Consider the following 13,003-nt stretch of genomic DNA (forward strand, 5'->3'; position numbering starts at 1 on the left):
CGTCATCACTGCCAGGTCACATTGCGCACCTCTCCGCTGCTCCCACTCTAGATGCCTGCTTTTCCTTTGGGGGCTTCAGGCTTTAGGAACCTAAGACAGCTTCCCTGGGGAAGTAGCACTTGAACTTACCAGTGGAGGAGATGGGGGCAGGCATATCAACTAGGAAACTGAATGATCTCTTCCATAAGAAATCCCACTTTGGGGGATGATGAGCCCTCAATTCAAGACCTGGCTGGAAAGCAGTGTAAACACTTTACAGAGCTTTTGTGCAGTGATGAGCACATTTGAATCCCAGTCTCACTCGAGAGCTGGATCTCAAGTTCCCAGGAGACAGGCTTGAGTACCTGGGCTGGGAACAGGGGCCAAGGGCAGTGCCTTATTGGAGAGCAATGCTGGAGGCCCAAGAGGAGAGAGAGGAGCTCACGCAGGAGAATGAGGAGGGCATTTGGAGAAGCTGGAGTGGAACTAGCCTACTGTTTTAAGGAGAGGGCGGTTTGCTGGGTCAAATCCTACAGAGGTCAAGTAAGATAAGGACAGGAACAAAGCCCCTGGAAGGCATTGGTGACTTTGGTGATAGCAAAATTGCCACTGGATGGGGAGTTGGGGGAGAAAGCCAGTTGGGGGGAGGTGCCAGCTGAGGAGGCAGAGACGGTGTCTCTGACTGTCATCGCCTTGTTTTCCTATGATGTGTCCCTGTTTCTGCAGGGAGCCCTGGACTGGAGTCTGGGTTCCAGTCCTGTCTGGGCTCCTGGCTGCTCTGATGATGCTAGATGGCCAAGGTCTCTTCCATTTTCTATGCTCCGTTGTTCTAGGGAGGCTGGGAGTGAATGGCATTGTGCAGACGGACCGCTTATGACATGGTGCAGAGCAAGGATAAACATTTGTTGCCCACAGGAAGCTGTGAGCTGTCACTTCAGGTGGAAGGCCGTCTGGGATGAGGGGTCTAGCTCCCAGCACATTATCAGGGCAGGTGGTGGGAATGGGAAAAGGGCTCTGCTTCGATCTCCAAGATGACCCACACCGTAGGAGGTGAGGCTTGTCAGGAGTGTCTAAGTTAACTCACAGGTCGGACAAGTCGGGAAAGACACTCTGAGGACCGAGTAGGAGATCAAGGTTGAGGGTTTGAGGTCTGTGGAGGGAGCAGGTGTGGGATGAGATAGGGCAGTGAGAGGCAGCAGTAAGGAAGAGGGCAGAAAGAAGGCCAGACTTGCTCTGCTCACCCAGACCTTGAAGAGTAGTCTAACTGGGCCAGTCCCTTTTGGGGAGCCCAGTGTACTAACATCTCAGCTTACAGAACAGATGAGTGAAGGGCTGGTCTAGAAGCAGGATATTACATGCCCCGTATTACATTTTGATTGTCCATGATTTCCTGAGACCTGGTCAGTTCTAGCAAATGACAACCCACCGCAGCCTTGGAACCTGACTAGCCGATGGGCATCCCAAGGATCCCTGTCAGAGAAGATGCAGAAGAATTCTGAACAAGCCACTGAGAAGAAACTTTTTAGATAAAGCCAGAGGCTAAATATATTTACAAGAGTAAAATCATGTTCTAACCTTTTCGAAGCCAACTGCCATCATGTATATTTAAATAAATATTTAAATTAATGTGTGTAAACCTAGAAGTTCTAGACATAGCCAGTTCTCTTTGGATTATTCTCTTTGCCTTTATAAATAAAGGCGTGTGAGCCTCATAATTTTGGAAGATACCTTAACATTGCCTGAAGACAATGTTTATTCATGAGTACTGTTGCATCCGGGGTAATAGCATATAAAAGGAGTGATCATTTTGTGAGCTTTCTTTCCAAGCTTTTGTGAGCTTTTTTTTCCATGGCTCACTTTCTTCCAAGGTCTTCCCAATGGTGTGGCTCCTTATTGCACTGAAAACCCCTGCTCTCTCCTTTAATGCCACCCTCAAATTTGCTTCCTCGACCAGGCTTGTTCTTTGCTTTCCCCATCACTGCCAGAATAAATCATATCCCTCTCAGGGTGCCTGGGTGACTCAGTCGGTCTAGTGTCTGACTCTTGGTTTCAGCTCAGGTCATGATCTCATGGTATGTGAGTTCGAGCCCCACTATCAGTGTGGAGCCTGCCTGGGATTCTCTCTCTTTCCCCCCCCCCCGCCCCTCCCCCACTCGGTCTCTCTGTCTCTCTCTCAAAATAAATAAATAAACTTAAAAAAAAGACGCTCTCTCCTTCTCCCTCTGCCCCTCTCCCCCTGTTCATGTGTGCTCTCTCTAAAATAAAATAAAATAAAATAAAATAAAATAAAGTAAAATAAAATAAAATAAATCATATCCCTCCGTTGTATCTCTGTGTGTCCCCACGTTCTGCCCCGTGTTAGGGAAAATTGCTTGCACGTTGTCCTCTCCGTGAGGCCAGAAGTTCCCTGAGGTCACGGACTTTGCTGTGTTCACCAATGTTAAACTTCCTTGAACATACCAAATGCTCAGGACATATTTAATCACCAAATGAATGATTGAAAGAATGAATATTGGGTTGTCTAGACATTTGCTTTTCCAACCATGAGCTCACACAGGTAAGCACACAAGGCCCCAGGTGTAGACACCCCGGGGAAGGATCTCTTTGTTAAAATCCACTTTCAATTTCTGTCTCCTTTTTAATAGAGTCATTGCACGATTTACCAGGCCGAATGGAACAAAGTCACGATGCACACCCGTTAGAGAGACATTTCCCTAACATTGTCAGGGAAGGAGGATCTTGGGTTTCAGAAGCCCAGAACGGGGAGGTCTTCTTTTGGTCTCAGCGAAAGATGCTTCTAGAAGCTGTGGCTTTGCTTATCTGGAGCCCTGGGCCTCGCTGGAATAAGTCGGTGGCAAGTTCACCGGTTCTGGGACGACCACTGGGTTTGCCATATAGACATTCGGGAGGACTACGCCCACCTGGAAAACACAGGCGCACAGGAGGGGCGCTGGGAGGGGTGCAAGAGGGACCAGGCAGGTGCGGAGGCCTTGAGGCCCTGGGAGACTTCTCTGCTCCTGGGCCGGAAGGGGAAGCATGGTGACCCTGGGGTCTCCGCCCCCTTCCGGGCGTCTTCCCTCCCACCCAGGAACCTCGGGGACTCACGTTGTGTTGACAGCAGACCAGTTGGCAGCCCAGGTGGGAAGATGCCCAGGCAATGCCGAACTCGAGGAGACAGAAAATGAGCAGCACGCCTGAAATCGCCACTCCGGGGGTCTGGAACCAGAGCGGGTAGAGGTCAGGAGTGCTGGCCGGGGCGTTCCAAATGTGGCTCTGCCGTGGACTGTCCCTGTGGCTTGGAGGAAGGCCCCTAACCTCGTCTTAGCCTTGTGGGGACAATGTCTCACCAGGCTCGTGTGAGGGTCAAGGGTGTGTGGACGAGACCTGGTCCTTTGACACTCACTGCCAGGGCTCCTCTAGAGGGAAGGGTAGTCATCCTTCAGGAAAACACCTGGATCACGTGAGCGGGGAGGGAGAGGAGCGGCGGCTGCGCAGACGCAGAGACAGCGTCTACGCGGACCAGTCTGTAGCTGCAGTCAGCCACCAATCCGGCAGCCACGAGCCCTGTAGCCACGAGTCCCGTGTGGCTGCTGAGCACTTGGGATGTGGCTGGTCCCAAAGTGACAGGTGCTCTAAGTGCAGAATACACTCAGGATTTATTTCAAAGACCGAGTAGCCCAAATGCAAAATAGCAAATTAATATACATATATTCATTTTGCACGGATTACATGTTGAAAGGACATTGGGATATATTGGGTTAAATAAAACATATTATTAAGATATTTTCACTTGTTTCGTTTTCTTCTTCTTTTTTCTTTTTTGTTTTTTAAAAATTTTTTTTAACGTTTATTTATTTTTGAGACAGAGAGAGACAGAGCATGAACAGGGGAGGAGCAGAGAGAGAGGGAGACACAGAATCTGAAACAGGCTCCAGGCTCTGAGCTGTCAGCACAGAGCCCGACGCGGGGCTCGAACTCATGGACCGTGAGATCATGACCTGAGCCGAAGTCGGACGATTAACCGACCGAGCCACCCAGGCACCACCTTCTTCTTTTTTCTTAAGGGGGCAACTAGAAAATTTAAAATCACACACACAGCTCACATTATATTTCTACCGGGCAGCCCTGTTCCATAGCACAGGTTGGTCCATGGGCCAAATTACGATCCATGGGCCAACTCCTGGCAGCTGCCTACTTTTGTAGGTAAAGTTTTATCGGAACACAGCCATGCTCAATGCTTATGGATTTTCTACGGCTGCTTTCCCACTACAGGGCAGGGTTGAGTAGCTGCCGTGGAAACCAAATGGCTGGGACACCTGGGTGGCTCAGTCGGTTAAGCATCTGACTCTCGATTTTGGCTCAGGTCATGATCTCATAGTTGTGAGATCGAGCCCCACGTTGGGCCCTGTGCTGACAGCTGGAGCCTGCTTGGGTCTCCCTCTCTCAACAAACAAACAAACATTAAAAAAAAGAAAAAAAAGAAAAAAAAGAAACCAGATGGCTTGCAAAGCCTTAAGTATTTATTCTCTGGCCCTTCACAGAAAACCTTTGCTGACCCCTTGTCCACAGTCATGGGCAGCAAGGTGAGAACGTGAGCAAGGATTCAGGTAGAGGCACGTGTGTGTTATTGTCACATTTAATTCTCCTCATAATGTCATAAGGTAGATTACCCTGTTGTAAAGGCAGAAACTAAGACTGAGAAAAGTCACGTGCTTAAAGTAACACAACAGTAAAGCGACATGTCGGGGACTTTAAACATTCTTCTGATTCTTGATGGTACTTCCTTCTGCTGTAGTGCTGTGTGAAGAAGCTTGGTGTTTGGGCCTTCTAACAATTTTCTAAATGTAGCCGAGTCTGAACCTGTGGGGGGGATGTTGGCTCAGAGGGGTACTCACCACACCCCAGGTGTCATAGTAGGGATAAGAGTCAGGGCGGGCATAGATGGGAGGGAGACTCATATCCATGATGAAGAGTGTGATTCCAACCACAGAACAGATTGCGCTGACAATGTTCAAGCCCAAACTGCCATTCAGCTGAAGAAGACACAGAGGGTCAGGGTGGGAGAGGAAAGTCATTGTAGCTGGGATGAACAGAGACTCGAGCTTCTTAACGTGAATCCCTGGAACCTCAGCTCTGTAGCAAGTAGAGTGATGGTCTGTGCAAAAAAGTGTGGGCGTAAGTTAGCTTTGAGAAAAGCTGGGCTGAACAAAGTGAAACAGGCCTTCGCTGTAGGACTTCTCAGAGCCTTTAACAAGGATCACGGATCTTGCGGAGAGGGGACTAGTCAATCGCCGTTTCCTCGAGTTTACCTACCCATCTTCGACTTGCTTATCCCACTGGGGATAGGTAGGAAGCTCCGCCCAGTGTCTTGGGATGCGACAGGCTCTGATGTCCCATGATTCTGGGCCATGTGCAGAAAGACATGCCCAGATCTCATGAGGCGCAGGGACCTGGCCATCCTGAGGCCCCTCACCCTAGACAACCTGCCGCGAGGGGAACGAAGGCGCTTTCTCGGCCCATTGTTAGGGGACCTCGGAGTCTCGTTCATGGGATTGGCAGAGACCGCTTGGCCGGATTCCTGAGGGAAGCAGGTGGTTGGGCCTCCCCTGGCTTCCCTGTAGAGATGGCCAGAGGCCCGCTCTGTGCGCCACGGCCACTGGCAGTGTCCGCTCTGTTGCAGGGGAGCGTGAGCCCCCGGGACTTTTGTGCCCCCTCCGGCACGAGCCTCTGAGGGACGGATGCTGTTCTGTCTCTGCCTCCACACCCTGATGCCTTCACTCAGGGCTGTGTTGTCCTTCCTTCCCTTGAACCCTCTGGACTCCTTCCTGCCATGACTCTGGCCAGGTTCACGTGCTCCTGCGTGTGAGTATGAGTGAGCACATGTGACAGCGTCTGTGTCTGGTTAGAAGTAAGCGCAAGGAGGGGCGTCTGGGTGGCTCAGGCGGTTGAGTGTCTGACGTTTGGTTTCGGCTCAGGTCATGACCTCACAGATGGAGCCCCACATCGGGCTCTGGGCTGGCAGTGTGGAGCCTGCTTGGGATTCTCTCTCTCTCTCCCTCTCTCTCTGCCCCTCCTCCCCCCACACACTCTCTCTCTCAAACTATGTAAATAAACTTAAAAAAAAAAAAGCCTTATAAAAGGAAGTAAGTGCAAGGATGAGGGGGGATTGTGCACTAACCTTTTCCCACCGTGTGTGTCTCCCATAGGTCCCGCTGGGAGAGCCCGGGTCAGGAGGTGACTTACCAGGTAAGAGGATTTTGGCTGATTTTCGGCTGACACTGAGAGGGATCCTGAAATGATGAACTGGCACAGAAGAGTGGGGGTTTAGAAAGAGGTAAGGAAGGAAAAGGAAAGAAGAGAAAGAGGGGAGGGAGGGAGAGAGACAGGGAGGGTAAAAGGAAGGAAAACAAGCTCTCTTGTACCATATGACAAGGCAGCAAAGTGAGATAAATACAGATTCTAGGACTGAGCTGACCTGGTTTTTCAGTTCTGGCTTGAAACTCATGTGAGGTGGGTAAGTGATTAATTTCTTGAGGTCTTTATTTCCTCACATGAACAGCGAGCTTACACATAGGAGATGTCCAGGAAGTATTATTTCTTTCCTTGTCTTTTATTTGCCCACAGGCGCATCTTGTTGGTTTGTCATCCTTCCCTTGGGATTCGTTAGGCACGGGGGCTTTGGAGGGAAGGAGGAAGGTCACCAGCATCTTCACTGCTTTGAGCTAGAAGCCCAACGTCACCTGGGTGAGGACTCGAAAGGTAGCGTCGCACCTCTAAGATGCTCCACCTCAAATATGAAGACAGGGAGGTGGATTGTGTGCCTTTATTTCGACACTGGTATTCTGCAGGCGCGGTAGATGGTGGGCTTACTCACTGTCATGAGCCCAGTGTGGTGGCAACGGTGGTCTGAGAGGGCATTGGCTGTGGTTGAACAACAGCTTCGCCGAGCACTCACTGTGTGGGGTGCTTTTCAAACCTTGCCTTATTTAACTGCACGGTGGCCCATCCAGAACTATTATTATTCTCCTTTTACAGATGGGCAGGCTGACGCTTGTGGAGTTTAAATAACTGACCCGAGACCATCCAGCAGATGGCTGGTCCAGATAGTTGAATCCAGACCCCATGTTCTTCGCCTTTACCACACAGACCCTCCCACCACTCAGGGTAGATGCGTGTATCTTGGGGTGGAAATGGTTTTACAATGAAAAGTTACTCTAGCTTCCTATGCCTTTTAAACGGAGTGTGATTTTTCCTATACGTGGGAAAATAAATCTCAGTCTTACAACCTTCTGTTATGGAGACTTGATGGGAAGGGAAGGGAACAAGAGGCTGGCCTTCTGAGGGCCTTGCTGGTCCTTTTAGGGTGCCAAAGGAAATGGGCCTTTGTTATGGGAGAGGACATTAGTGATCTTTAGGAAATACATAGTCCTGGACAAGGTAACCAAGAACAAAACTGCTTTGCAGATAAAAGGAGGGGGGCAGTCAAGAGAGTTTAGCAACCTGGCAGAAGGGGAGATGCCAGGGCAATTGCCAGGCACTTAAGATTATTCAATAGCTTTTTTTTTCTCCTCCCCTCCCCCATGGTCTTCTGTTAAGTTTCTCAAGATCCACATGAGAGTGAAAACATATGGTATCTGTCTTTCTCTGTATGACTTCACTTAGCGTAACACTCCAGTTCCATCCACGTTGCTACAAAGGGCCAGATTTCATTCTTTCTCATTGCCAAGTAGTATTCCATTGTGTATATAAACCACAATTTCTTTATCCATTCATCAGTTGATGGACATTTAGGCTCTTTCCACAATTTGGCTACTGTTGAAAGTGCTACTATAAACATTGGGGTACAAGTGCCCCTATGCCTCAGCACTCCTGTATCCCTTGGCTGAAGTTAGAGAGGGAGAAAGCCAAACCATAAGAGAGTCTTAAAGACTGAAAGTAAACTGGGGGTTGATGGGGAGTGGGAGGGAGGGGAGAGTGGGTGGTGGGCATTGAGGAGGGCACCTGTTGGGATGAGCACTGGGTGTTGTATGGAAACCAATTTGACAATAAATTTCATATATAAAAAAAAGATTATTCAATAACATCCAATGCTTAAGAACAAGCCATTCTTTGGCTGTGATGTCAGCCTCTCCATTGCCCCAAACTCCATTAAAATTGGTTGTACAGACACAGGGCTTGTGGGGGGGGGGGGAGGAACAGGAGCTCAGTTCCAAGTCTGGGTCCATGCAAAGCAGAGAGAGGACTTCAGCCTCAAGAAATGAGACCCAGATGGAAACAAAAGAGAGCAGGTGCTCACAGAAAGATGCTCCCGAGAACATAAGCCCTACCATGTTGCAGGCGTTGTAGGGGGATTATGGTGGATGATAACACTAGGCTATTTTATTTAAATCTCATGGGATAAGGAGGACTTTGGTTAATTATCTAAAGTTACTTGGGAATTCTGCTATTGATGAGAAAAGTTGCATCTGAATCATAGGTGTGTGAGTCCAGAGACGGCAGGCTGTGTAACAGCAGAGAGAAAAAGGAGGTGGGAGGGAGGACGGGGAGAAGGGACGTGTGTGTGTGTGTGTGTGTGTGTGTGTGTGTGTAGCTAAGAGGACACTAGACAGAATGCAAAAGAATCAAAAAGGCAGTAAAGTGGAGAAGATAAAGGACTTGTAGTTCTTAACTTTTATGGAGTCATAGATCACCCTGAGAATCTGATGAAAGCTATAGACCTTTCCAGAAAAAAAAAAGTACACACTCGCATATCAAATATTTCGCCACCGCGGGGACTCTGAAGCCCATCCGTGCACCTAGGTTGCATCCCCATTGCTTAATGACCATTCTGTGGCTGGGTAGCCACTCTCAAACATGGGTGGAAATGTCTTTTCTCCTGGAGCTCAGGCTGGGGGCCTAAGTTGAGCAACACTCGAGGGCTATTACCAATACATTTTTTACACATGGGCATTGTTGTGTGAATTGGAAAAAGGTGCCAGCCCTGGGTTGATGAATAAGAAGAAAATTCGCTGACCCATGGCGTGAGCCAATTAGAAAAGGTGCCCACTCCAGGCGAACGGCGTCCTGTAGGGCTGTCACTTGGTGTTATGGCTGAATTGTGTCCCCTCAAAATTCACCTATTGAAGTCCTAACCCCCCCCCCCCCAGTACCGCAGAATGTGACTATCTTTGGAGAGGGGACCTTTAAAGAGGTGACTAAGTTTCAGTGAGATCACTAGGGTGGCCCTAATCCAGTGTGACTGGTGTTCTTATGTGAGGAGGGGATTAGGGCACAGACACACTGAGGCCGCGTGAAGACACGGGGAGAAGGCGGCCATCTGCACGCCGAGGAGAGAGGCCTCAGAACAACCCTGCAGACGTCTCGATCTTGGCCTTCCAGCCTCCAGAACTGTGAGGTAACGCATTTCTGTTGTGGAAGCCACCTGGTCTGTGTCCATTGGTCACAGCAACCCGACCAACCGACATGCTTGGTAGGCGAGGCCTGAGCCAGATTCGCGCCCTGCTGGCTCCCTTGGCTGGGAAGCTGCTGCAGAGTGTAAGCCACACAGCTTGACAAGGTGGCCCCGGGTGTGCTGGCGCTTTCCGGGAGCTCATTTGCGGGGTGACCTCACGTTACTTACCCAGATGCCTCCCCAGAAGGGAAAGCCTCCGTAGAACGAGATCGCTGTGTAGTGCCCTGAGAGGACGGTGGCCATGATGGAGCCGAGGCCCACGTGGATCAGGCCAATCAGGATCTGGATGGCCTGTCAGGAGAGCCACAAGCTGAAGCCCTGGTTTCTGAGGCTGGATCCTGCCTTCCCTTTGTGCCTCCTTTTTATTTTCATAAATCGTTTGTTTTCCTGGTCTAACAAGTAATATGAAAAGTAGAAAAATGAAATGAAAACTTCCCACAATTACCCTCCGCTCAGGGGAAACACCCCACTTACGTTTTGGTATCTAGCCTCCCGTGATTCTTTTCAAATATATATTCCGAGAACCCAAGATGGCTCTGTACATTTAACATCTTATCGTGAACACAGCCGCATGGCAGTAAGCGTTCTTCAAACTTATTTTTTAAAAGGCTGCCTGATTCCATCTTGGGATGTTTTGGGGAGTAGTTGGAACAGAGATACTGAACAGGTAAGATTGTCCCCCCTTTTTCCCTGTTATAAATAATACTATCATGAACATCCTTGTAGATAAGTCTTTGTGTTCATCTCTTATTTCTTTAGGATGTTTTTAGGGATTGAATTGTGTGCGTCTCTCCCTCACCAAATTAATATATTAGAATTCTAACCCCCAGGGCCCGAGAATGTGACCTCATCTGGAATTAGGGTGGTTGTGGATGTGATTAGGTAATCCGATGTATACTGGAGTAGGGTGGGTGCCTCATCCTACGTGATTGCGGTCCTTTTCAAAAGACAGATACGAAGAGACACACAAGCACACAGAATTCCATGTGTGCCAAGATCGGCACTGTGCTTCCACAAGCCAAGGAACCACCAGAAGCTGGGAGAGAGGCTGGGGGAGACCTTCCCCTGGTGCCTTCACAGGGAGCATGGCCCTGGGGACAACTTGATCGTGAACTTTTGGCTTCCGCAACCGTGAGACAACTTCTGTTGTCCAAAGCCACCCAGTTTGTGGTACTCTGTTATGGGAGCCCTAGGAAACTAATATAGATATATTCCTGCACAAGTGGTATTTGGACATATACATAGATATATTAGGTATGTATATGTCTCTGTGTATACACTACAAATATGGCGGCACACACAAATATATTATTTCCTCAAATTTGTACAAATGGTAACAGACTATACACAGACTATTTTTTCTTTCCTTCAAGGATGTATCCTGGGCTAGGTCCATCTCATTACGCAAAAGCCTTCCTTGTTCTTTTTTATAGCTGTAGTACGTTCCATTCTTTGAATAATACATCGATGTAACCGGGATATATTGATGGATATTTTGGCTCTTCCCATTCTGTCGTCCACACAAACCGTGCTGCAGTTAATAAGCTCATCCACATCGCAATTCTTGTGTGCACGGGCGTATCTGCAGGACAGTCTCAGAAATGGAATTATCGGGCAGTTGGTAAATTTGGAGGATACAAATTGCCCTCCACACAGGCTGAATCGACTGACCCTCGCATTAGGCCCTGAGCTCAGGCTGCCTGGGTCGGAATCCGTGGTTGTCATCTTTCAGCTGTGCAGTGAAATGTGCCCCTGCTGGTCCCACCCAGGATGGCCTTGCAGGGGGAAAACCGTTGTGAAGTGCTATTTTGTTGGCTGTCTAACCTGATTTTTCCCCCCCTAATGGCCAAAGATTCCATCCGAGAAAGCTGGGTTTAGGCTCCACCTAGTGGCTTGATACACCCACTTCCTTCCAGAGGCCACGTGGATCGACATGTACTCTTGCAACAGGACCAACATTCCAGTTTACCACTTTTTTGTGGCTTTGCTTCCTCTTTCTTAAAGTGCCTAAGGCAGAAATTACAAGGCCCCACACTGAGACCCTGGTGATGTCGCACAGCTGAGATTTCTAGTAGATCTGGGTTTGGCAAGGCCGGATCAGCTCCTACCCCTCCTCCTGGATTTGAAGTTTCCGTATTTCCAAGCCTCCCACTTTGTCCGACTCCAGCCAGGGACCCCCGGCCTGCAGAGTGAAATGTCACTTACCCCTAAGACTTTGCTCTCTTTCAAGGCTCTCTGGGCAGGTTGCTCAGTTACAGATGACTTCAAACCAGGGGGGTTCACAGGAATGAGGTGGACTTGGGGCTGGTTGCTGGGATACGGGGGCACCTGACACATGCCTTCTTGGATCTCAGGATACCCGTTGGGGGGTGCCACCACAAACATGGAATTGGCCATGGGTCCTGCTGAAGCCATCAGGTTCCTGCTGCTAAAGAAATGTGATAAATATAAATGTGATAGGGGCGCCCGGGTGGCTCAGTCAGTTAAGCGTCCGACTTCGGCTCAGGTCATGATCTCGTGGTCTGTGAATTTGAGCTCCACATCTACCCCTGTGTTGGGATTCTCTCTCTCCCCACCCTCTCTGCTCCTCCCCCATTTGTGCATGCGCATGCTCTCTCTCTCTCAAAATAATAAACTTAAAAAAAAAAGAATACATGTGATAGACTCATCTTTTTGAAAATTAAAAAAGATGTTTATTTATTTTTGAGAGAGAGAGGGAGAGAGACAGAGTGCAAGTGGAGGAGAGGCAGAGAGAGAGGGAGACACACAGAAGCCGAAGCAGGCTCCGGGCTCTGAGCTGTCAGCACAGAGCCTGTTGCGGGGTGTGGGGCTCAAACCCCCGAACCATGAGATCATGACCTGAGCCGAAGTCGGAGGCTTACCCGACTGGGCCACCCTGGCGCCCCTAGACTCATCTTTCACGTAAGCACTAATGTTTGCATTAAAAAAGGACTTTTGCCTCCAGTAGCTCATTTGAGCATCTTAACCACTGATGAATGTATTAATCCTGCTTTAAAGATGATAATATCAGGTACCAGTTACGGGGCACTTATATAAATGGCCAGGCAGTCAGCACTTTCCAAACACGTTTCCTTTAATCCTTAAAACACCAGACCAGCTTTATAGGTGAGAAAACTAAGGCTCGAAGGAGCTAAATGCTGCCAGAAGGCGAGAGCTGTGTTTTTCCCGTTTTCGAATCTCTTATAAAGCTTAGCATGGAGTCATACCGTCTGATTACAAAACTTTAGAGGTGGAAAGTCTCTTGGAGAACACTGAGTCCAATTCTCTCAATTTCTGGAAAGGGATACTGAGGCTGGGGGAGTGGACATGAATCCCCCAAGGTCCCAGTCACAGAAATATTGGTTAAATGGAGAGCATACTCTTCAGAGGAAGCCCTGTTGTTACTGTGGTGTCTATTCATTGCATGTCCCACGCTGCTCAGTTTTCTGGGCCACTTACAAATTCTGGTCTGGTTTTTAAAATTTCTTAATTTTTTTGGAGCAGAACCCTCCCCCCCCAAAAAAATGTTTGTGCAATAAACCCTGCTGCATGCTCTACCCCACACCCAGATTC

General features: G+C 48.9%; 1 protein-coding gene across 1 annotated transcript; it reads right to left on the reverse strand.

The window, feature by feature from the left end:
- Positions 1–2,748: 2,748 nt before the first annotated feature.
- LOC121043902 (membrane-spanning 4-domains subfamily A member 8-like) lies at positions 2,749–11,845 on the reverse strand. Its single transcript, XM_040495888.1, has 6 exons — positions 11,636–11,845; positions 9,599–9,721; positions 6,223–6,282; positions 4,875–5,012; positions 3,085–3,195; positions 2,749–2,900 (listed from the first exon to the last, which is right to left on the reverse strand). Exons 1-6 carry the CDS (start codon positions 11,843–11,845, stop codon positions 2,796–2,798), a joined length of 747 nt encoding a protein of 248 aa, XP_040351822.1. The 3' UTR covers positions 2,749–2,795.
- Positions 11,846–13,003: the final 1,158 nt, after the last annotated feature.

This window comes from Herpailurus yagouaroundi, unplaced genomic scaffold (genome assembly GCF_014898765.1).
Source record: "Herpailurus yagouaroundi ecotype Mexico unplaced genomic scaffold, PumYag 187, whole genome shotgun sequence".
NCBI classification, from domain to species: domain Eukaryota; kingdom Metazoa; phylum Chordata; class Mammalia; order Carnivora; family Felidae; genus Herpailurus; species Herpailurus yagouaroundi.